The sequence below is a fragment of the Lissotriton helveticus genome, chromosome 7, assembly GCF_964261635.1.
Source record: "Lissotriton helveticus chromosome 7, aLisHel1.1, whole genome shotgun sequence".
Taxonomy (NCBI): domain Eukaryota; kingdom Metazoa; phylum Chordata; class Amphibia; order Caudata; family Salamandridae; genus Lissotriton; species Lissotriton helveticus.
In genome coordinates, this window is record NC_136068.1 from 393168138 (window position 1) to 393192422 (window position 24285).

At 40.1% G+C, this 24285-nt stretch overlaps 1 protein-coding gene across 1 annotated transcript in view; it reads left to right on the forward strand.

The window, feature by feature from the left end:
• Positions 1-24285, forward strand: part of EDEM2 (ER degradation enhancing alpha-mannosidase like protein 2) — a 217711-nt gene that overhangs the window by 35325 nt on the left and 158101 nt on the right. The window contains exon 2 of the mRNA XM_078652241.1: positions 16367-16477. Within this exon, the coding sequence (XP_078508367.1) occupies positions 16367-16477 (111 nt within the window). The remainder of the gene's footprint in view (positions 1-16366; positions 16478-24285) is intronic.

The window sequence follows — 24285 nt, forward strand, 5'->3', positions numbered from 1 at the left end:
CGGCCAGCTCTGGATACATTTTCCTGAGGGCCTTCGGTGTAAGGTAAGCCTGGTGAATGTAATTATATTGTATAACTTTGAAACGTACATTGTAGCAGCTCAGTTTTAACCCTTCATGTATCTTTTCCCATTCTTTTTCTGTGGTTTGTCCGCCTGTCGCTGCCTTCCATTTGCCTTGTAATGGAAGTGGAGGTCTCAGCAAGTCCTCCCTAAGTGCCCTATATAGATGTGTTATCATGTGGCGACCTTGTGCCATTTGCAGCATTACTTGTAGAGTTCTCGTTATCGGGGGCTCTTCTGGGAACGATGGCCAGATCTCTCTGGCCACTTGTAAAATCTTAGCGTATTGTAGGAATTGCCCCGCTCCCAGCGCAAATGTGGTTACTGCATTTTCCCTTGTGAGGAACTGGCCATTGTGGTATAAGTCACCCATCAGCATGCAACCACCTGCCTTCCATTTGCGTACGGACATTGACTCCGCGATTTTGGCGATTCATGTAACCACCCACACAGGTGCGTCGGGCGCATATGGTGCATGTTTCCCCACTTTTCTCACTGTATTTCCCCATGACTCTGCCACGTGCCTAATAATATATGGCACCGTCTCGGGGATCCCTCTCCCCAGCATCAATAGTGCTGGCAACGAACCTACTGTAAAAGACACCTCCAGGAGCCTTTTTTCCCAATTGTCTTGGTCATCTAACCAATGGACTGCATGTTGTAGCTGTGCCTCCATGTAGTAATATTCAATACAGGGTACCTCCACGCCTCCCATCTGCCATGGTCTCTGTAGAGTTGAGAGGCTAATACTACAAGGACGTTATAGTTAGAAAATAGAATGTAAAAACCTTAGAAATTCACTAAAAAACAAAAGGTTAGTGTAGTTGGGGTCAGAGGAATTCATTTGAGAGGTCATCAGTGGTGTTACTGACCATGTCATGAGGGATGTAATACGTGAGATCATAAGCAGTGCATTGCAGGGGCGCAATTTATAGTTAACTCAACTAACTAAAACGGCTGAATTTCTCTGGTTTAGTATGAGTAAAATCTGACCCTAACTATAACGTCCTTGTAACATTTGTTCTTTTAATGAATTTCTAAGGTTTTTCAAATAATAATTCCCAACTATAGCGTCCCTGTAACCTTTGTTTTTTTTGTGTGAATTTCTAACTATAATGTACTTGTAAGCTTTGTTTTTCTTTAGTGAAGTTCTAAGGTTTTGTAACTAGCAGGCACATTTGCAGAGTAGTGGAGAAAGAGTACTGGGCCTCCAACGAGCTCTCTGGAATTCCGCTGCTTAGGACTTACAGGTGGTACCAGGAGGGCTTCTTGGCCCCAAAGGTCACACTGGAGCTAAGGGGAATTTATCCCCCAACTAGTACCGTGCCGTGAGGCACATTTGCTGAGTGGTGGAAAAAGGGGGCATGGCCTCTGATAACTTCTCAGCAAACCTGCTGTGTTAGACTTACTGGAGGGAACAGGAGGTAGTTGGCCCCCAAGGATATCCATGGGGGCCAACTACCCCTCCTACTACCTCCAGTAAGTCCCATACAGCAAGATTGCTGAGATCTGATAGTAGGCCATGCCCACTTTCTCCACCACTCTGCACTACTAGTAGGGAGATGAATTCACCTTGGCTCTTGACGGTCCTTCGAGGCCAACTAGCCCTCCTGTTACCTCCAGTAAGCCCCACACAGCTGGATTGCTGAGAGGTGGTCAGAGGCTATGCCGCCTTTCTCCACTACTCTGCAAACACAACTTCTGGCTCACTGTTGCTTGGGGGATGAAGTCCACTTTAGTCCCGAGGCCCTCAGAAGGCAAGGGGACCTCATCTCCCCACCAGCAATGCACTGAGAGGCACGTTTGCAGAGTGTTAGAGAACGGGGCGTGGCCTGCAACTATCTCTTAGGCAATCACACTGTGTGGGGCTTACTGGAGGAAACAGGTGGGCTAGTTGGCCCCTAAGGACCCTCAGCAGCAAAGGGGACCCATATACTTCACAGGGTGTTATACTCCAGGCAAGGCAGGGCCAACCAACTCACTACACCTCAGAAGAAGGTGCTCAGCAATGTGGGGGGCAGTCCAATGCACAGTCCGATCCGCAGTCAGGGGGAAAGGAGCGTCTTGTAGAGATATGTGGGAGGGACCCTATGGCGGCCGGCTTGGCATGGGGAGCAAAAATACAATGGATTTAGGCCCAGGTGAATGTTTTACATTGTTCAACATTTTTTCCATCTTTCGTTTTTTTTACATTTATCACCCCCTGTGGGACGGATATTCCCAGACGTGGGTACCGTGCTCGCTATGCCACTGAAGTCAAGCTAGCCTGGTTGATGAGAAGTGATGCCCCGAAACCGGTCCCGGGAGGACCAGGCCTGGCAGTTCGGGAGTGGACTGTTCCCATAGGGAGCAGGGTCAAAACTGATTTGCATATGGCTGGGTATAAACTGGAATGGCATGGGGAGCAAAATAATCATGGATTTAGGCATATCTCTGTACTGGGGTGCATGTTTGACATTTTTCAACATTCTATCCATCAATTGTTCTTTTTGCACAGTGTAGGCAGCAGCAGTGCTAACTTCCATCAAGTGCTAAAGGCCAACACCGGAGGATGTAACCATGCTTGCTACCTTTGCTAATGTGAAGGAAAGATACAATGGGGGTAGTAGTGCTATCTTTTCTCTGCCACGTAGAGGTACAGTAATGCAGTAGCAGTGTACTGTTTCTTCACATGGAGACCAGAATAGAGTAATTGACAAAAAACAGCCTAGGCAACCGATACTTTGAGCAGAACACAATATAAAAGGACAATTGGCTACAACTTACTACAAAACTGGGTATTTTATTAATAGTTTAAAAATAAAAAAATCAATGACATATTGCAGTTTTCAATTCACATGAAATAAAATAACGACGAAATGACAAAATTAAAATCCTGCATAGTATATTACCAATGAAAAATACATTACAAAACTCTACACAAACATAAGTTAAAAAATGGCAAATAAGTGGCACAATGATTCTCTACGCGCGTTTCGGCGACCAGCGCCTTCTTCTGGAGCAGCCATGTAAATTCTACAAAATGAAAGTACATACAAGAAAAATATATAATTACACACTGATAATACAACACATCATACAGATAAGATCATAATATCACGAGTTTTAGTTTAGTAGCCAATTAGTACCTTTTATAATCACGGTGATCACAAAATAAATTGATTTGAATTATTTATCATTTTCATTTCCTTGCAATATCTGACTCTTATGCTTGAGGCAATGGGTCAGTGGGTCAGTGGGGGTAAGAGGACTGACAAGAGATGGAAAAACCTGTGGCAGCCAAGAGATTTTGACCGGGCTTACGAATTTTAAATTAGGGGGGAGATGGCAGACGGAATGCACAGGAAAAGAAGAGTAGGGCAGATAAGCCCAGGGTCGAGAGATACTATTATCAGTGGTACATTCAACTCTCATTCTTCTATATTCATTAGCAACCGGGGGGGACTGATGATTTCTGTATAGTCTAACCAGTATACCTTATACAGATTATTGCCTTTAAATCAGGATATGGTGAAGTTATATTTGACTTCTTAATAGACTCTATTCTTTTATTCTAGTTCATATGCAAACAATACTTACAAGTAGCAGTGAAAATGAAACCACTGTAGTGTAGTATATGTTTCTTGCTTAAGTTCTCATTCTGATGGGTAAATGTTACAGGAGCTTAAAACAAAGATGATACACATTATTTATCTTATGTTGCGAATGTTCATTTATAAGATTTTTTCACTTTTCTCTCTGGGGTTTAAGGATGAAAGATTTACTTATACATTTTTACCTGATTGAATAAAACTTTTAGGTTTAATTCCCGCCAGCCGGAACCTTTAAGATAGGGTGTGGTCGATTGTGTAGACTTGATTGATGAAGTCTTCCGATAACAGTTGGTCCCTTATTCTGAGGGTCTTGTATAACAGGTTATCTGTTTAAGATTAAAGGGCAAGGTGTATATCTTATTCCTGCATTTATTTGGATTCTCCTCTATGTGTTTAATCGATTTGGCCAGACAGGATTTTTAACTAAGGGCTCCCCATATCGTGTCTCAAGGGATAAAAAACATTTTTTAGTGCTGAAGCTACTAAGGCTAACTTCAAAACTACTTTTTGTATCCCTACTTAAGTCTAACAAAACCTTAATGTTTTTATTCCTTTCTCTATCTTGTTCTTACCTAGTAGCCTTTAAAATGGGGCACAGGGCTTGTATTACTCTCAGATTTGATGACTGGAGATGCAAGCGCGGTGTGTTCTCCTCGTATAAGGATGCAGTTATAAAGAAGCTCCCTGTCTGTTGGTAGAGAAATATATGGGGTCAGATATCTTTGTTTGTTTCAATCTTTTAAAGACAGGCAATCACTGCCTTCGCTATCCTTACCAAAGGTTATATTGCAGGGTTCCACTCTCTTGTTTAGGTTTCTTCGCTCTCTGAGTTCGCTGCGCGATATATTTCAAAAGGTTGCAATCTGGTCGGTGTTGCAGCTTTAAATAACTTCCTGTCTGTTGGTAGAAAGTGCGAGGGGTCAGATATATGTGTTTTTCCTCCCCCTTCCCCCACACAGAGTTCATTAGGTAAGGGCGAACGAAACTGCCAATATTCTTACCCAAAACTAAGAAGCCTCACTCCAAAATTATTAAGTTTTTCAGGATTCGTAGATTTTCGACACAAAGTAATTATATTAAAAGATCTCCCTGCCTGTAAAACATAGAAAACGAAATGTCGAGTTGCATTAAGTTACGATCTAGCTGCAATCTATCTAAAGAAAGCAAATGGCTTCTTTTCCATTCTTACCCGAAGATAATCGGAAGGGCTCCGTATTTCCGGCGGCGGGATGTCAGGGATGGCGACTCAAACGCGAATTCTGTTGAATAACTGTGTGTTCGTGTGGTCGCGTTTTTATGCCGTTACTGCCAGGTTAAATTGCTCACATCTGTGTTAGTTTCTTTCTCAGTATTAATAATCAAGGTAGGACTACCATTATTATTCTGATGTTAACGGGTCGAAAACGGACTTCAATATGGATCTGCAAAGAAGCCGTGACTCCCTCACTAAGGTAGTCGCAAGAGAGAAAGGACTCTTATTTTTTAATTTCTTACACGGCTTATTCCTCATTATGCCTACAAGGGAGATAGGACTCTAGTTTTTCTACGAGTCAATTTGTGAAGTGGCTGAAAGCCAGCCATACACATAAAAAAGATACTTCCCTTTGGCAGCCAGAATTCACACGAGCTGAATATACTCGTCAGTGTCTGCATTTATGACTGGAGCTACAGCACAAATGAATATCCGAATACAATATGCGGAGCAATGCAACACCTACCGGCTCTGATAAAACGGCCCTATGATCGATATTTACATGAGTTATGTACATCTAAATACGTATCTACTGCCCTCGGATATTGTGCATAAATGTATGTATGTCTACATTCTCCAGCAAACTATAAAGTTGTGTTGTACATATGTGACTTCCCCTCTGATCCCTATGTCGAGTTTACTTTCTAACTGTCAGAATTTTTAACATGTCGCATACTCCCATGGAATTTCGCTATTCAAACCTTGGCGAAAGGTATTGAAAACAAAAGTCCAAAATACTTCCCTTTTCTTTCGAATGGCTGTTCCTCCTTTAGAATCGGGGGTGTGGATCCTTTCTAAAATTCTCCATTTAAAATCTTCAGCACAGTGTCCTTTCTCTAAGAAGTGCTTCACCATAGGGGAAGCAATCTTCCTGGTTCTTATGGCCGAGCGATGCTCGCTCAGGCGTGTCTGAATCATGCGTGAGGTTTCTCCTACATATCCTAGAAGGCATGGACATTGTATAAAGTAGACCACATTGGTTGATCTACAGTTCCACATTTCTTTCGCTGTTGTGTTGTGGCCATTATGGACGAATTCCTCGCCTCTCAGGATGTTTCCGCATGAGATACATGAGGAACATGGAAACGTCCCTTTGACTGGGTTATTCGTTAGAATAGATCTTTGAGTCCAATTCTCTTCATTTGCAATGGTCTTAAAGCGAGAGTGGACGATATATTCTTTGATGTTTTTATTTCTTCTGTGCGCAAAGAGGGGCTTCGCTAGTTTCTGTTCCTTAGAGCAGTTACTGTTTAAAATGTGCCAATTCGAATTTATGACCTGTTTCACTTTTGCATTAATAGTTAAATGTTTCTTTATGCACACTACTTGATCGTTAGGTTTTGGAGATTTAGTTCTTAGTAGACAGTCTCGGTCATAATACCGTGCTCGTTTGTAAGAGTGCCTCACTAACAGATGGGGATAGCCCCTTTCGATAAATTTGGATCTCATTATTAAGGCTTGTCTATCAAAATCCGTCAAATTCGTACAATTGCGCCTAACCCGCAGAAACTGAGAGAAAGGAATACTGTCCTTCTGCGTTCCTGGGTGAAAGCTACGGTAGTGCAATAAGGTGTTTCTTGCCGTCGGCTTTACATGAAGGTCAACTTTCAAAATTCCTGCATCATTTATTATTTCAATGTCTAGGAATTCTACCCTATCGCTGCTGATGTGGGAAGTAAAACGCAAGTTGGGGTTTGCTGCATTTATCCATAAAATAAATTCCTCCAGGGTTTCTCTCCCATCGGTCCAGATAAAAAAGATGTCATCAATATATCTGAACCAATGGGAGATAGATTCATAGAAGGGAGCGATCTCATTCTGGACAAATTCCTTCTCGAATGCCGCCATGAAAATTTTGGCTATTGATGGTGCTACCGACGCGCCCATGCTTACGCCTTTGATCTGGCGATAGACATGGGTTCCAAACTCAAATATGTTCTCTGTTAGAACAATTTCCAGGCAAGCCAGCAAGAATGTTTTGGGACAAGGGATATTATGTAAATCAATAAACCACCCAGTGGTTCTCATAGCATCAATCAAGGGGATATTGCTGTACAGGAACTCTACATCCATTGTTACTAATAGGTCACTGTTAGGATTAAAGGCCAGTCCTTCGGTTTTCTGTATCATATCACCTGTGTCACGTATATATGAATCAATGTTTGGTATAAATGGACGCAGGTAGTTGTCAACATATTTGGATAGTGGTTCGGTTGCTGTGCCTATGGTGGAAACTATCGGACGGTATGGAGGGTTATTAATGTTTTTGTGTATTTTAGGAAGTCCATATATACATGCAGTTTTCCCATGATTATGGTTCAGGAAGTCAAATTCTTTAGTATTAATGAATCCATTTTCCAAGGCGGTTTTTGTTAAAGACATAATTTTCTTGGATAAATTTATCGTGGAGTAAGATCTGACGGGGCTGTAAAAAGTTGGGTCATCTAACATCTTGAGCATGTTGATTTCATATTGAGATGTATCAATGATCACAATGCCACCGCCTTTGTCACATCCTTTAATTGTTAGGTCTTTATTGGAGGAAAAGGTTAGTAGAGCTTGATGTTCTTCTCTTTCTAGATTATATATAGGTTTGGGGATAAATCTTAAGGCTTGGTCTAGCTTCTTTAAAACTACCAGCTCAAAGGTTGCTACTTCTGGCCCTAATTGCTCGAAGGATGGACTGAAAGTAGATGGCAGACAGAGGGGCTTTACAATAGGATGTTCTTCGTCTAGTACGGTATTTAATGCAAAGAACTTTCTTAAGCGGATTTTACGAAAAAAAGGAAATTATGTCACAATAAAGCTCGAATAAATTGAGTGTGGAATGCGGGACATAGGACAGGCCTTTGGATAACAATTTAGTACTGTGTTCATCTAGTTCTATTTTTGTTAGGTTGAAGATGGGAATCACATTCCCGGTTTCCAGTACTGTCTGTTCCTCGTTTCGCGAATGAATTGCGGCTCTTCCTGCTGGTGGTGATGCTGGGGTTGGTAGTTCCCTCTCGACTGGCCCTGAAAGTGGACTCCGGGGCGTCCCCGGCCTCCCCCTCGATTCCCTAAAAAAGGCTGTCTTCGATTCCCTCTATTCTGTACCTGATTATAGTTAGGATCTGGCTCATAATAACCATCGTTATTTTCATTCTCAGAATCAGAGGTTTCTGAGAATGTATTTACACGTTGTTGTTGCTGTTGTTGATCTCTAGTCTCAGTGGTAAAATGATTTTGTTTATAAAAATCCGGTTTCAGGTAGGGATAGGTATTTTCAATCGTGGCAAACCGCTTATCTTTTAGTAACTTGTCGTTCTTTCTTTTTTCTAAATAACTTGTGAATGATTCCAGTTCCTTGTTACAATCTTCGATCTTTTTTATGGCTTCCTCTACACTACCCATCTTTTTAATTTTGTCTTCCAAGTCTTCAACCTCAGACCTTACTTCTGCTGCTAGTTCTTTGGCTGTCTCAACGATTAGCATCATTAAATCCCTTGAACATCTACTAGCAATTCTGCTCCATTTGTCTAGAAATGCCTTGTAGTGAACAAAGAGGCCAGGGATGTTTCTTACTCGGAGACCCATTGGGATGATGCCTAATCGCAGGTACGCTAGCATGAATTCCCCATGGGCTTCAATTCTTTTAAGTTTCTTTTTTAGTTCCAGGGCTCAACGAATCATAAAAAATGCTCTAGACCTGCAGGTCTAGTAAACTACAAAATATCCTCGACCTAACTTAAATGAACTTGACCTCAAACTCTGAAAACTGAGCAAATGTGACAAGTTAACAAGATTTAAAAGCATTTTTATTGTTCATTTACTTTGTGAGCAATAAAGATGCCTTTAAATCTTCCTATCTTGTCACATTTCCTCTGCTTTCAGAGGCAGAGGCCAAGTGTCAAGTTTGTATTCCTACTCGCCAGAAAGGGCGAGTAGGACCTAAAAATAGCTCGTCCTTAATCAATCTCACTCGCAAATGCGAGCGGTCGAGTGAATTTGTCGAGCCCTGAGTTCTATCAATTTTTTTATATCGTCGTTATGTCGATTGGAGTCTACAGTAGTACTACCAAAGGAAGTTGATATTCCCACAAGTAATTCAAATTCTTCGTCAGTAAAACCGAAAGTTTTTTGAAGGGCCATGATGGTAGTTGGATGAAGGAGTGAAGGGATGTCAAGGCAATAATGAAGGGAATTGGCAGATAGGGCAAGGAAATGAAAGGTGGTGGAATTTATACAACAAACATTCTTTCTTTAGAACAGCCCTGCACAGACAAGCTGTGGGAGAATTGGCGTATATTTAACAAGGACCCCCTGAAAACATAGATACTATAGTTCCTAGGTCAGGGAAAAGAGAGCAATTGACAAAAAACAGCCTAGGCAACCGATACTTTGAGCAGAACACAATATAAAAGGACAATTGGCTACAACTTACTACAAAACTGGGTATTTTATTAATAGTTTAAAAATAAAAAAATCAATGACATATTGCAGTTTTCAATTCACATGAAATAAAATAACGACGAAATGACAAAATTAAAATCCTGCATAGTATATTACCAATGAAAAATACATTACAAAACTCTACACAAACATAAGTTAAAAAATGGCAAATAAGTGGCACAATGATTCTCTACGCGCGTTTCGGCGACCAGCGCCTTCTTCTGGAGCAGCCACGTAAATTCTACAAAATGAAGGTACATACAAGAAAAATATATAATTACGCACTGATAATACAACACATCATACAGATAAGATCATAATATCACGAGTTTTAGTTTAGTAGCCAATTAGTACCTTTTATAATCACGGTGATCAAAAAATAAATTGATTGAATTATTTATCATTTTCATTTCCTTGCAATATCTGACTCTTATGCTTGAGGCAATGGGTCAGTGGGGGTAAGAGGACTGACAAGAGATGTTAGTAGATGTTCAAGGGATTTAATGATGCTAATCGTTGAGACAGCCAAAGAACTAGCAGCAGAAGTAAGGTCTGAGGTTGAAGACTTTGAAGACAAAATTAAAAAGATGGGTAGTGTAGAGGAAGCCATAAAAAAGATCGAAGATTGTAACAAGGAACTGGAATCATTCACAAGTTATTTAGAAAAAAGAAAGAACGACAAGTTACTAAAAGATAAGCGGTTTGCCACGATTGAAAATACCTATCCCTACCTGAAACCGGATTTTTATAAACAAAATCATTATACCACGGAGACTAGAGATCAACAACAGCAACAACAACGTGTAAATACATTCTCAGAAACCTCTGATTCTGAGAATGAAAATAACGATGGTTATTATGAGCCAGATCCTAACTATAATCAGGTACAGAATAGAGGGAATCGAAGACAGCCTTTTTTAGGGAATCGAGGGGGAGGCCGGGGACGCCCCGAGTCCACTTTCAGGGCCAGTCGAGAGGGAACTACCAACCCCAGCATCACCACCAGCAGGAAGAGCCGCAATTCATTTGCGAAACGAGGAACAGACAGTACTGGAAACCGGGAATGTGATTCCCATCTTCAACCTAACAAAAATAGAACTAGCTGAACACAGTACTAAATTGTTATCCAAAGGCCTGTCCTATGTCCCGCATTCCACACTCAATTTATTCGAGCTTTATTGTGACATAATTTCCTTTTTTCGTAAAATCCGCTTAAGAAAGTTCTTTGCATTAAATACCGTACTAGACGAAGAACATCCTATTGTAAAGCCCCTCTGTCTGCCATCTACTTTCAGTCCATCCCTCGAGCAATTAGGGCCAGAAGTAGCAACCTTTGAGCTGGTAGTTTTAAAGAAGCTAGACCAAGCCTTAAGATTTATCCCCAAACCTATATATAATCTAGAAAGAGAAGAACATCAAGCTCTACTATCCTTTTCCTCCAATAAAGACCTAACAATTAAAGGATGTGACAAAGGCGGTGGCATTGTGATCATTGATACATCTCAATATGAAATCAACATGCTCAAGATGTTAGATGACCCAACTTTTTACAGCCCCGTCAGATCTTACTCCACGATAAATTTATCCAAGAAAATTATGTCTTTAACAAAAACCGCCTTGGAAAATGGATTCATTAATACTAAAGAATTTGACTTCCTGAACCATAATCATGGGAAAACTGCATGTATATATGGACTTCCTAAAATACACAAAAACATTAATAACCCTCCATACCGTCCGATAGTTTCCACCATAGGCACAGCAACCGAACCACTATCCAAATATGTTGACAACTACCTGCGTCCATTTATACCAAAAATGGATTCATATATACGTGACACAGGTGATATGATACAGAAAACCGAAGGACTGGCCTTTAATCCTAACAGTGACCTATTAGTAACAATGGATGTAGAGTCCCTGTACAGCAATATCCCCTTGATTGATGCTATGAGAACCACTGGGTGGTTTATTGATTTACATAATATCCCTTGTCCCAAAACATTCTTGCTGGCTTGCCTGCAAATTGTTCTAACAGAGAACATATTTGAGTTTGGAACCCATGTCTATCGCCAGATCAAAGGCGTAAGCATGGGCGCGTCGGTAGCACCATCAATAGCCAACATTTTCATGGCGGCATTCGAGAAGGAATTTGTCCAGAATGAGATCGCTCCCTTCTATGAATCTATCTCCCATTGGTCCAGATATATTGATGACATCTTTTTTATCTGGACCGATGGGAGAGAAACCCTGGAGGAATTTATTTTATGGATAAATGCAGCAAACCCCAACTTGCGTTTTACTTCCCACATCAGCAGCGATAGGGTAGAATTCCTAGACATTGAAATAATAAATGATGCAGGAATTTTGAAAGTTGACCTTCATGTAAAGCCGACGGCAAGAAACACCTTATTGCACTACCGTAGCTTTCACCCAGGAACGCAGAAGAACAGTATTCCTTTCTCTCAGTTTCTGCGGGTTAGGCGCAACTGTTCGAATTTGACGGATTTTGATAGACAAGCCTTAATAATGAGATCCAAATTTATCGAAAGGGGCTATCCCCATCGGTTAGTGAAGCACTCTTACAAACGAGCACGGTATTATGACCGAGACTGTCGACTAAGAACTAAATCTCCAAAACCTAACGATCAAGTAGTGTGCATAACGAAACATTCAACTATTAATGCAAAAGTGAAACAGGTCATAAATTCGAATTGGCACATTTTAAACAGTAACTGCTCTAAGGAACAGAAACTAGCGAAGCCCCTCTTTGCACACAGAAGAAATAAAAACATCAAAGAATATATCGTCCACTCTCGCTTTAAGACCATTGCAAATGAAGAGAATTGGACTCAAAGATCTATTCTAACGAATAACCCAGTCAAAGGGACGTTTCCATGTTCCTCATGTATCTCATGCGGAAACATCCTGAGAGGCGAAGAATTCGTCCATAATGGCCACAACACAACAGCGAAAGAAATGTGGAACTGTAGATCAACCAATGTGGTCTACTTTATACAATGTCCATGCCTTCTAGGATATGTAGGAGAAACCTCACGCATGATTCAGACACGCCTGAGCGAGCATCGCTCGGCCATAAGAACCAGGAAGATTGCTTCCCCTATGGTGAAGCACTTCTTAGAGAAAGGACACTGTGCTGAAGATTTTAAATGGAGAATTTTAGAAAGGATCCACACCCCCGATTCTAAAGGAGGAACAGCCATCCGAAAGAAAAGGGAAGTATTTTGGATTTTTGTTTTTAATACCTTTCGCCAAGGTTTGAATAGCGAAATTCCATGGGAGTATGCGATATGTTAAAAATCCTGACAGTTAGAAAGTAAACTCGACATAGGGATCAGAGGGGAAGTCACATATGTACAACACAACTTTATAGTTTGCTGGAGAATGTAGACATACATACATTTATGTACAATATCCTCGGGCAGTAGATACGTATTTAGATGTACATAACTCATGTAAATATCGCTCATAGGGCCGTTTTATCAGAGCCGGTAGGTGTTGCATTGCTCCGCATATTGTATTCTGATATTCATTTGTGCTGTAGCTCCAGTCATAAATGCAGACACTGACGAGTATATTCAGCTCGTGTGAATTCTGGCTGCCAAAGGGAAGTATCTTTTTTATGTGTATGGCTGGCTTTCAGCCACTTCACAAATTGACTCGTAGAAAAACTAGAGTCCTATCTCCCTTGTAGGCATAATGAGGAATAAGCCGTGTAAGAAATTAAAAAATAAGAGTCCTTTCTCTCTTGCGACTACCTTAGTGAGGGAGTCACGGCTTCTTTGCAGATCCATATTGAAGTCCGTTTTCGACCCGTTAACATCAGAATAATAATGGTAGTCCTACCTTGATTATTAGTACTGAGAAAGAAACTAACACAGATGTGAGCAATTTAACCTGGCAGTAACGGCATAAAAACGCGACCACACGAACACACAGTTATTCAACAGAATTTGCGTTTGAGTCGCCATCCCTGACATCCCGCCGCCGGAAATACGGAGCCCTGCCGATTATCTTCGGGTAAGAACGGAAAAGAAGCCAATTGCTTTCTTTAGATAGATTGCAGCTAGATCGTAACTTAATGCAACTCGACATTTCGTTTTCTATGTCTTACAGGCAGGGAGATCTTTTAATATAATTACTTCGTGTCGAAAATCTACGAATCCTGAAAAACGTAATAATTTTGGAGCGAGGCTTCTTAGTTTTGGGTAAGAATATTGGCAGTTTCGTTCGCCCTTACCTAATGAACTCTGTGTGGGGGAAGGGGGAGGAAAAACACATATATCTGACCCCTCGCACTTTCTACCAACAGACAGGAAGTTATTTAAAGCTGCAACACCGACCAGATTGCAACCTTTTGAAATATATCGCGCAGCGAACTCAGAGAGCGAAGAAACCTAAACAAGAGAGTGGAACCCTGCAATATAACCTTTGGTAAGGATAGCGAAGGCAGTGATTGCCTGTCTTTAAAAGATTGAAACAAACAAAGATATCTGACCCAATACATTTCTCTACCAACAGACAGGGAGCTACTTTATAACTGCATCCTTATACGAGGAGAACACACCGCGCTTGCATCTCCAGTCATCAAATCTGAGAGTAATACAAGCCCTGTGCCCCATTTTAAAGGCTACTAGGTAAGAACAAGATAGAGAAAGGAATAAAAACATTAAGGTTTTGTTAGACTTAAGTAGGGATACAAAAAGTAGTTTTGAAGTTAGCCTTAGTAGCTTCAGCACTAAAAAATGTTTTTTATCCCTTGAGACACGATATGGGGAGCCCTTAGTTAAAAATCCTGTCTGGCCAAATCGATTAAACACATAGAGGAGAATCCAAATAAATGCAGGAATAACATATACACCTTGCCCTTTAATCTTAAACAGATAACCTGTTATACAAGACCCTCAGAATAAGGGACTAACTGTTATCGGAAGACTTCATCAATCAAGTTTACACAATCGACCACACCCTATCTTAAAGGTTCCGGCTGGCGGGAATTAAACCTAAAAGTTTTATTCAATCAGGTAAACATGTATAAGTAAATCTTTCATCCTTAAACCCCAGAGAGAAAAGTGAAAAAATCTTATAAATGAACATTCGCAACATAAGATAAATAATGTGTATCATCTTTGTTTTAAGCTCCTGTAACATTTGCCCATCAGAATGAGAACTTAAGCAAGAAACATATACTACACTACAGTGGTTTCATTTTCACTGCTACTTGTAAGTATTGTTTGCATATGAACTAGAATAAAAGAATAGAGTCTATTAAGAAGTCAAATATAACTTCACCATATCCTGATTTAAAGGCAATAATCTGTATAAGGTATACTGGTTAGACTATACAGAAATCATCAGTCCCCCCGGTTGCTAATGAATATAGAAGAATGAGAGTTGAATGTACCACTGATAATAGTATCTCTCGACCCTGGGCTTATCTGCCCTACTCTTCTTTTCCTGTGCATTCCGTCTGCCATCTCCCCCCTAATTTAAAATTCGTAAGCCCGGTCAAAATCTCTTGGCTGCCACAGGTTTTTCCATCTCTTGTCAGTCCTCTTACCCCCACTGACCCACTGACCCATTGCCTCAAGCATAAGAGTCAGATATTGCAAGGAAATGAAAATGATAAATAATTCAATCAATTTATTTTGTGATCACCGTGATTATAAAAGGTACTAATTGGCTACTAAACTAAAACTCGTGATATTATGATCTTATCTGTATGATGTGTTGTATTATCAGTGTGTAATTATATATTTTTCTTGTATGTACTTTCATTTTGTAGAATTTACGTGGCTGCTCCAGAAGAAGGCGCTGGTCGCCGAAACGCGCGTAAAGAATCATTGTGCCACTTATTTGCCATTTTTTAACTTATGTTTGTGTAGAGTTTTGTAATGTATTTTTCATTGGTAATATACTATGCAGAATTTTAATTTTGTCATTTTGTCGTTATTTTATTTCATGTGAATTGAAAACTGCAATATGTCATTGATTTTTTTATTTTTAAACTATTAATAAAATACCCAGTTTTGTAGTAAGTTGTAGCCAATTGTCCTTTTATATTGTGTTCTGCTCAAAGTATCGGTTGCCTAGGCAGTTTTTTGTCAATTGCTCTCTTTCCCCTGACCTAGGAACTATAGTATCTATGTTTTCAGGGGGTCCTTGTTAAATATAGACCAGAATAGAGTATGCAATAACCATGCACTCTACTCTTGCACATAAAACGTGTAGATTATATGAAGCGGCACACACGTATGTGCACAGTCAGACAGAAAAAAGAACACATGGAAGTGTCAGCAGAGCAAGCTTTGTTCACAAGAAACATTTGCCACAAATACTGTAGCAGTATAGGTATCCTTAACATAGAGAATAGGTACAACAAAGGCAGCATTCTCTTATGTTTCAGTCAGGAACATGGAACAGGAAGGGCAGCATCAGTGCAAGCCACACAAGCACCCCCATATCTACATGAATTCTCAATGTACATTTCCCCCAAGCACACATTAAAGAGACTGCATAAGTCACAGCATTGTGAGCTTAACATACAATAAATAAAACAAGTTGAGAAAACCTTTATCAATACTGCATAAGCCTTGAGAAAGCCCAAAATACTACTTTCTAAATGAAGCGCAAAACGTTTTGGTTGCATCTCTAACTTTGAACTTTGGAGCCTTGATTTTAGAAAACAAGATCAGCCAATTCTCTGTAAAAGCACAAAAATAAAGAGATCATCTTAAGAACAACGAATATGTTTGCTGCGTTATTCTGAATAACATGTTGGACGAAATTTACTAACTGCATATGTTAAACTAATTTTTTGAATGCATTTCTTTTGAACAATAATACAACCAATAGCGGCTTACTATTGGTGGATCTAGTGACTTACAGTCCACAGTCTATTGTTTAGTTTAAAAATTGTTTGCTGGCAGGTGGAACGACCTATTATATTCTCTATTTATTGAGCTATAAAGCTTTTTTAATCCATGTTTTCTTTTTCTTTGTCCGCCAGAAACCGGGTTAAGTCTATGTTCTACCATGCCTACAACCATTACCTCGAAAATGCCTTCCCATATGATGAACTTCGACCCCTTACATGTGATGGCCAGGACACCTGGGGAAGGTACGGTTAACTCATGAGTGAAAGAAAGGTGGTCCGGTTTTATTTTCTTATTTCATAAAAATTCTAATTATGCTCGCAGTAGTTTTTTCATAACAAAGCTGTGACAGTTCCATTGGGAATTTTATTCCATTTAGTTCATGTACCATCAAAGATTAACATTTATTATAAGACATTAAGTCAACAGGTGTGTGTAAACATATGAAGATGACATTTCTCAGGTTGAGGCCATTCCCTTGATCTTAAGGTATTTTTTTTCTAATACATATTTATTATTTGCAAAATTGTAATGGGTACATAATGAGATTGGAAACTACTAAGGCACATATACCTTCTTTTGCGGTGGCCCAGCACAGTATATTGGATAACCTATGCTTGAATTTTTTGATATATGATTCACCTGTAGATAACATTAGTTGACATGTACATACAGTGTACACCCATCACTTTATATCCTCGTTCATGCAACCATACCTGTATTGTCTTTAGCTGTCATGATTTCACTCTTTTGTCATATTTAACCCTCACATTTGTTCTATGACTTTGTTAATCTTTCACAGGCCCCTTTCTGTATTTTGGAATTAGATTACGTACTGTACATTTAAAGAACTTCTTGACACTGTTAGCTTTAAAAAGCTTTTCACTAGGAAAAGAAGAAATTAGAACACAATCTTATGCACTCTAGGATAAACTGAACCATTGTATCTATTGTCCTTGTTATAGGAAATTACTTGAGCAAAACTGTGCTTAAATTATATTAGTCCTGTTGTTCCATGGGAATGAAATGAGTTCATGAACTTATTCTGTCACTACAATCTTATCTTTATAATCTGATATTTAGGTGACCACTGTCTTGTAGATGGTGGCATACATCATTTGGAACAGAATAGTGACTTACAAAGTCAGTTTTGAAGGTAGGCGCCTTCCTTTGGCTTTGCATCATCCTGATTCTGCAACTATAATCCTTCCATGTTCGTAATACTCCCATCATCTGGCTTTTTCGGTTTTGGTTCGAGTTAATGGAGTAATGAAACAGTGTACTGTACAACAAAAAAAGGATTGGGAGAAATTGTCCTTATTACTTCCCACCTTATTGGCATTATCTTCAAACAGACTAATAGTGAGGAAAATGATGAAGGCGAAGACTTGGACCAAAGAGGTTATGCTATAAAAGTGTGGTAAGCTGATGACGAAGACTGTCCATTTATATGCATTTGTCCCTTAGAGGAGAGGGAGGGAATTGAGATTTTAAATGTGCTTATACTCCCTATAAGAGATACTGAGACAATGAGACCCAATAAACACATTAAAGACCTCTGTCAGGAGGGGAAGCAAGGAAGGAATGAAGATCTAGTAAAAGGCAGAGTGAAGCCATCAGGTCTGAGGAACTTGGTGAACCCTAGACCTCTCATCTCTTGAATCTCCTCCTCCTCAACCAAAGATGCACCTAGAATCTCCACTTCTGTAGCTCAGAGTTTAGGTACCAAAGGCTCACAATTTCCTTTATTTCTTATGGTTTTGAGGTGTATGGAGAGCAAATGACAGTGTCTGGCCAGTGGGCTCTGCTGCTTACAGTTTTTGATAAAAGGATTGTAATACTGTAAATTTCCTATCCTCAGACACCAGGACTCCGGTCTCATCTTTCACCTGAAAAATATATAACTTTGGGCTTAGCGCATGCATATCTTATTGGCCAGTAATCTTCTGGTCTTTTTGCCATTTTAGTGATAGCACCTAGCCAACATGTGTATTATATTCATAGCTCTGTAATTTTCTGTGGCACAATGTTATCTTCTCAATGCTATTTGCTTACTCCATGCCATTCTGGATGGTGACCTTTGTGCCTATATTCCACTTCCCACAGTTCTTCTGTGAGCTTGACTAGTAGGACTTCCATAATCTTTAGGTAGCCTACTTCTCTAAGAATGGTGCCTCTCAGCTTATCCTTAAGGATGTCGTGTTCAGGATCATGTCTTCCAGTGCAGAAACCCCTTTGTCATGTAATTTCTTTTTGACTACATGTGTTATTGAACATGTGACAAGTGATGAATTGCTGTTGCATCAACTGAACATTTCTGGAATGTGCTTTTATTCTGAAAATATGTAATGAATATGTCATGAAGTTTGGAAAAGGAAGATCAATCAAAAACATATTCCGTGATTAAGTGCTTGTTTAGTTAAGAAATGATTCCAGGATTTTCATATACCTTATGACTATTTCCCTCTGCATTACTATTATTTTATCTGTTTTAATAACTTGCTTTTAGGCTTTTTTTTTTAGTCTTAGGTTCTTAAGCACATACAGGACAGGCTCCATTTTAGCTGCAGTCCTCCCCATAGGCTCTTCAGCGCTTCTCAGTTCTCTTGTCTGTAAGCAGACTCTGCAATCTAAAGAGAAAGTTTAACCTGAGGCTGCCTCCTTCACCTCAGTAATCATCTCTATATGTGACTAGCCATCCTTCTAGATATAAGCGTCAGTGTGGGCACAGGGGAGAGAAGAGAGGGTGGGGGGGAGGGGGAAGTAGGGCAGAGAGACAAGTGTTCCTGTGCCAGTCTGTCAGTGCCTCTGGTTTTAAAGTTGCTAGGCTGTGTTATTTTCTGTAGTCTCACTTGTTTGTTCTTTCAGATGGCTTTGTAGCGGCTCCCATATATCACGAGGTCGTGATATATGGTCGTGAGTTGGTCTTTTAGGTAAATTATGTCATCTAACCTTTCCTTGAACTATGGACTCGTCCTCTCCCCATCTACATGCAATTCGTCCTTTCGCTAGCCGCAGTCCCAGTTATACTAGCTTCTTGCATGGTGTTGCTATCTCCTCTGTGTTGCCTAGGAGTGCAGTTATAGGGTTAGTGCGAATGTGTGATAAGGCGTTGAGCACTTTCAGCCAGTAGTCATGTATTACTGTACATCCCCACGCTAAATGTAGGAAGTCTGCCCCCTCACCTCGACATCGTGCACAATGATCATCCGATCGCAGCCGGGGTATAATAAACCCACTGAAGGTACTAATAATGTATTAATCTTAACCGGCTGCTGGCTGTTATTGCCTCTGTTTGCTGGCAGCAGTATTGCAATTGTTGATCTGTCAGTGGGGTGTCTAATTCCGAGTCCCATCCAGTGCGTGCCCTTCCCATCTCTCCCTGGCGTTCCATCAGTGCACTTCCATTTATTCGAGACACCATATGTGTAGGTTGCGGAGTTTGTAATAGTGCATGCAGTGTGTGGAGCATGGGGGCTCTATTAATGGTAACTCCTGACATCTCCCGAAATCGTATGAATTCCAGAAGGACAGGGTTTAAGCTTATGTGTGGATCCCTTAGATGTCTTCCGCGTACATGGACACTAGGAAGTGTCGATCAGGATATCTCAATGTGTATTCCCTTTGGTCTTGTCACAGTTTTGCTGCCAGAGGCTCAAGTGCCAGAGCAAATAATAGGGGCGATAATGGGCACCCCTGTCTGGTGCCTCGTGATATCATGGGGGGCAGCAGCAGTTGATCTGTACCATCGCCTGTGGCTGACTGTATAGTAGAGTCATCCATGAACGGAAGGAGAGAGGGAATACCATTCTTCTCAGTATAGCGGATAAATATTCCTATTCTAGTGAATCAAACACTTTAGTGGTGTCGTAAAAGGCTGCCACCACTGAGGGATAGGGATCTATGCCCTGTATGATTGCAAACAGTGTGTGCAGATTGTTGGAGGTGGCCAGTCCCGGCACAACGCCAGATTAGTCTGGTAGGATCAGTTTATCCATCAACAGGCTGGCTAATATTTTGGCCAGTATTTTAGCATCGCAGTTTATAAGGGATAATGGCCCATATGCTTCACACTTAGTTGCAGGTTTCCCAGGTTTAAGCAGGGAGATGATCAAGGTTTCATGCATCGTTGGCCGTAGTAGTCCTGTCGTAGTGGCCTCTGCATAGACTTTTTCCTGAGTATGGGGACCAAGGCTTCTATGTAGCACTTGTAAAAGACGGGTGGTAACCCATCGGGCCCGGAGCTCTGCCCGATCTGAGCTGCATTATGGCTGCCCTTACTTCATCTTCTTCTTTTTCAGCAGCCAGGATTTCCCGATGGGCTCCATCAATTCATGCCAGGGTGGTGTCCTCTAAATAGGCGGATACTTTTACTGGTCTGTCCCTGCACATGGATTACAGATCTGCATAATAAGCTGCGAATGTCTGAATGATATCAGAGGTGTCTTTCTTCATAAATCCCTCAGTATTCCACTTCTAATATGTGGTTAGAAAATCTGGGTATCCGTATTGTTTCTGCTAGGGCTCTGCCAGGTCGCTCCCCCTCCCCATATTGACACGCCCTATGATATTTGGAGAAAAATAGGCATTCACGCTCTGCTTCTGTATGCGAAAATGCTTGACAATCTTATTAAGACTAGCTTTTATTTCTTCTAAATTACCACTTCATAACACTTCATAACACATAGGCAGTAGGTAAGCTTAGTTTTTCTCAAGTAATCCTTCATATTACTGTTTGGAGCACTCCATGTGGTCCAGTTAAAAGATGTCCGCCCAGGAACTGAGGATCAAGAGAAAACAAAAGTTAAAGAAAGTTTCTACTCAGAGAAAGTGTCAAGAATGTCTTTAGGAAAACAGTCTCTCTAGCTTCAATGCCAGATACCTCAAGTACAAAAATGACTCAACATGTTAAATCCTATTGTCCTTTTCACCATCTTTTGCTATACATGTGAAATGTATTGGCTTATCATGTACCTAAACCTGATTGAACACATTGTCAAATTCACCAAATCAGACCCCTATCAATTATCTCGAAACAGGAAACTTATCATGTGATCCCTTACTCAGAAGATTTAGAAAACCCAGTGCAACCTCTCATTCTCCCGCTCTAAATCCTCAACTGCCCCTCTCAGAGGTATACCACTTTCTGCTTTCAGGCTTGTTACAGGTGCTAAAAAATCAGACCATTTCACAGCAATCTTAAAACAACGCCATTGACTACCCTCAAGTATTGAGGGTATTATACCATTATTATACCACACAACATAATATGCAATGGGGTTCCCTCTAATTCTAAAGAGAAACTGAACTCACAGGTGGCAATGGAATACAATGATAGACAAAAACTGGTACTTGAAATCCCTGAAGCAAAAAGAAAGAAAGAAAAAAAAGCAATATATCTAAATAGATCTTATCATTCCTTGTCCCAAGTATTTTAAGCTCTGTTCCTGAACCCATCAGAAGTAACCTAGAAATGCTGGCTTTCCATAAATATAAAAAAACACGAATTTTAAAGCTTTACTTCACTCTCTGGAGGCTAACATACAACTCTTTTCTGCACTATCTCTGTTACTTCCAATCATGTCCTTTCCCAAAATTTCACATGTTGTTCCGACAATTAGATACCTTTTTTTAAAATCCAATATATTTTAATTGATGGTCGACTAGAAGTAAACTTAAGATGATTGTTGATTCCATGGAAATACGTGTATTCAATGCTAACCACCAAAAGTTCAAGTTAAAGACATGTCTCAGAAAATAGGTATTCACAGGAATGCAACAGAGCCTTGTTCTCTGATGCAGCAAGACACGGCCAACATTGCAAGATATCTATTGGTCTCAAGTAAGTCCTGCATTGAAATGATTAGGTCAAATGGACAGCAAAAATATTTCTTGCTCTGTCCCTCCCCATGAATAAGACCGAAGCAAGAGGGAGAAAATAGAGGTGTAGCTGAGGAAATAGCTGTGCGAGTGACTAGGAGGGAGTACTACAGCAGTAGGGAAGGACGTCTTGTAGATGCGAGAAAAACATTGTACAGTTCTTGCATGAAAATTAGTGCCCCTAGATTCGTGGTCTGGGACTGCTTCAAGGCGGCTCTCCGAGGAGAGACTCTCGTCTTTGTGGCCAAGGAAAAAAACGGCCCTTCCTTCCCCCAACCACAATTTAGTTAGTATGAATTGACACACAACCCAGCCAGTGTTAATATCCCTCTTTCATTGAATTTTATTATTTATTGTACTGCATGACAATACTCATTCACCTTTATTTCACAATATTATGGACGACTGCTTTATGTTATACATTATTCATTTTTTATGTTTCAGAATTTTACCATATTATCTATGTATAATTTGACATATTAGGAATGTTGCTGGTAATCTCAATATATGGTTCCACACTTCTTGATATTTAATTGTTTTAACCTAATCGCGCAATCCACATCATTAGGATTTCAACTTTATTATTCCCTCTTCTAGCGAGTACATTCACATTTGACACGTGATCGGAACCCTATCCAATCACTGACTACTGCTTCGAGTTACCATGGCTACCGCCCGATTCGGCACACTAGAATCACTTCCCTTGTGCGATAACATTTTCTTTTTCAATATTATTATGGTTCCTTCAGGAACTTGCTTTCTACCGGATTTTGTATTTTATTTTTATTTTTACGTACCTTTTGGTACGTCACCACGTGACCGGTCTAACACACTATAAGCCTCGTTATTGGCTCCGTGATTATTCACGTGACCCGGACTTGAACAAGCCGATTCCGCAGTTGAATGTAAGTTTGTTGCTCAGCTTAGGTACCCGTTTTTTTAAACTTTGTTTTTAACTTCCCCGACATGATGTATTTGTGTTCTTTAGTCCCATTCAATGCACGCTATTCCTGTTCGCGTTCGAATATCCTATACTTGTTTTATAAATTGTATGTCACTTTCGTTTCCACTGGCTGGCCTGATTGATACGATATACTCCAGATATTCAATATCCTGTTAGCCTTATCAGTCTCAACTTATGGCTTCATAAGCAAGATCATACCATTATGCTAAAACACTCAATGTTTTCGTGTATTATTATTTAACATGCATATATGTACTTGTTTCTCTGCTAAATGTTAAGGTCCTTAACCCGAAATGCATTGGACATAATACAAACTGCTGAATATTTTCATGAATGTAATGAATTTCTGGCAATACTAAAGAAACTTCAACAAAAAGAAATGAATTAATAAAAGAACATATGTAATCAATGAATACATCGGATACAGTTTCATGACTTTATGGAATGGAAAGATATTAATTAACATGAATGAGTGAGTGAAGAAACTCTTTTGTTTCATATGAAAGGAGCGCATCCTTAGTGGTTGGTAGACCACATTGTGAATTAATCAAGCAAAAAAAAACCCAGAACAACTTAAATCAACAACTTAACTTAGAGCTAGCAAATCTAGAGACTCTGCACGCTACCCAGACACAGCTTGGAGAAGAAAGTCAGAATACCCTGCAGAAAATACTAGTTCTTAAGACAGAGATTAATACTGGCCTCACACAAAAAGCGGCCGAGACCTTTCAGGTAAACCAAAGAAATACCTACGAGAATGGTGAAAAAATTGGTAAACAGCTTGCCCTACGAACACGCCAGAAGCAATCCATAGAGCTATCCAAACAATTGAGTTTGAGGGGGCAGAAATATACCTCCGCTGTTGATATTGCAGGTGCTTTCCAACGTTACTACCAAAAACGTTATCAAAATGAAGATCAACCGCATGTAGCAGATACCAAAAATTTCTTACATCATTGGCTGTTACACACGGAAACTAGATCAATCGACGATTCTAGTCAGGGAAGATCTTGATAAGGAAATTACAAGAATAGAACTTGAATTAGCATTATTAGAACTTGCTAATGGTAAGGCAGCAGGTCCCGATAAGATCCCTTTGGACCTGTATAAAATTCTTGGGAAGCAGATTATCCCCTATTTATTGGATTTGTTTCTTGGAGTACAATATAGTGGCACACCACCTGAATCCTGGAAAAACACAAATATTGT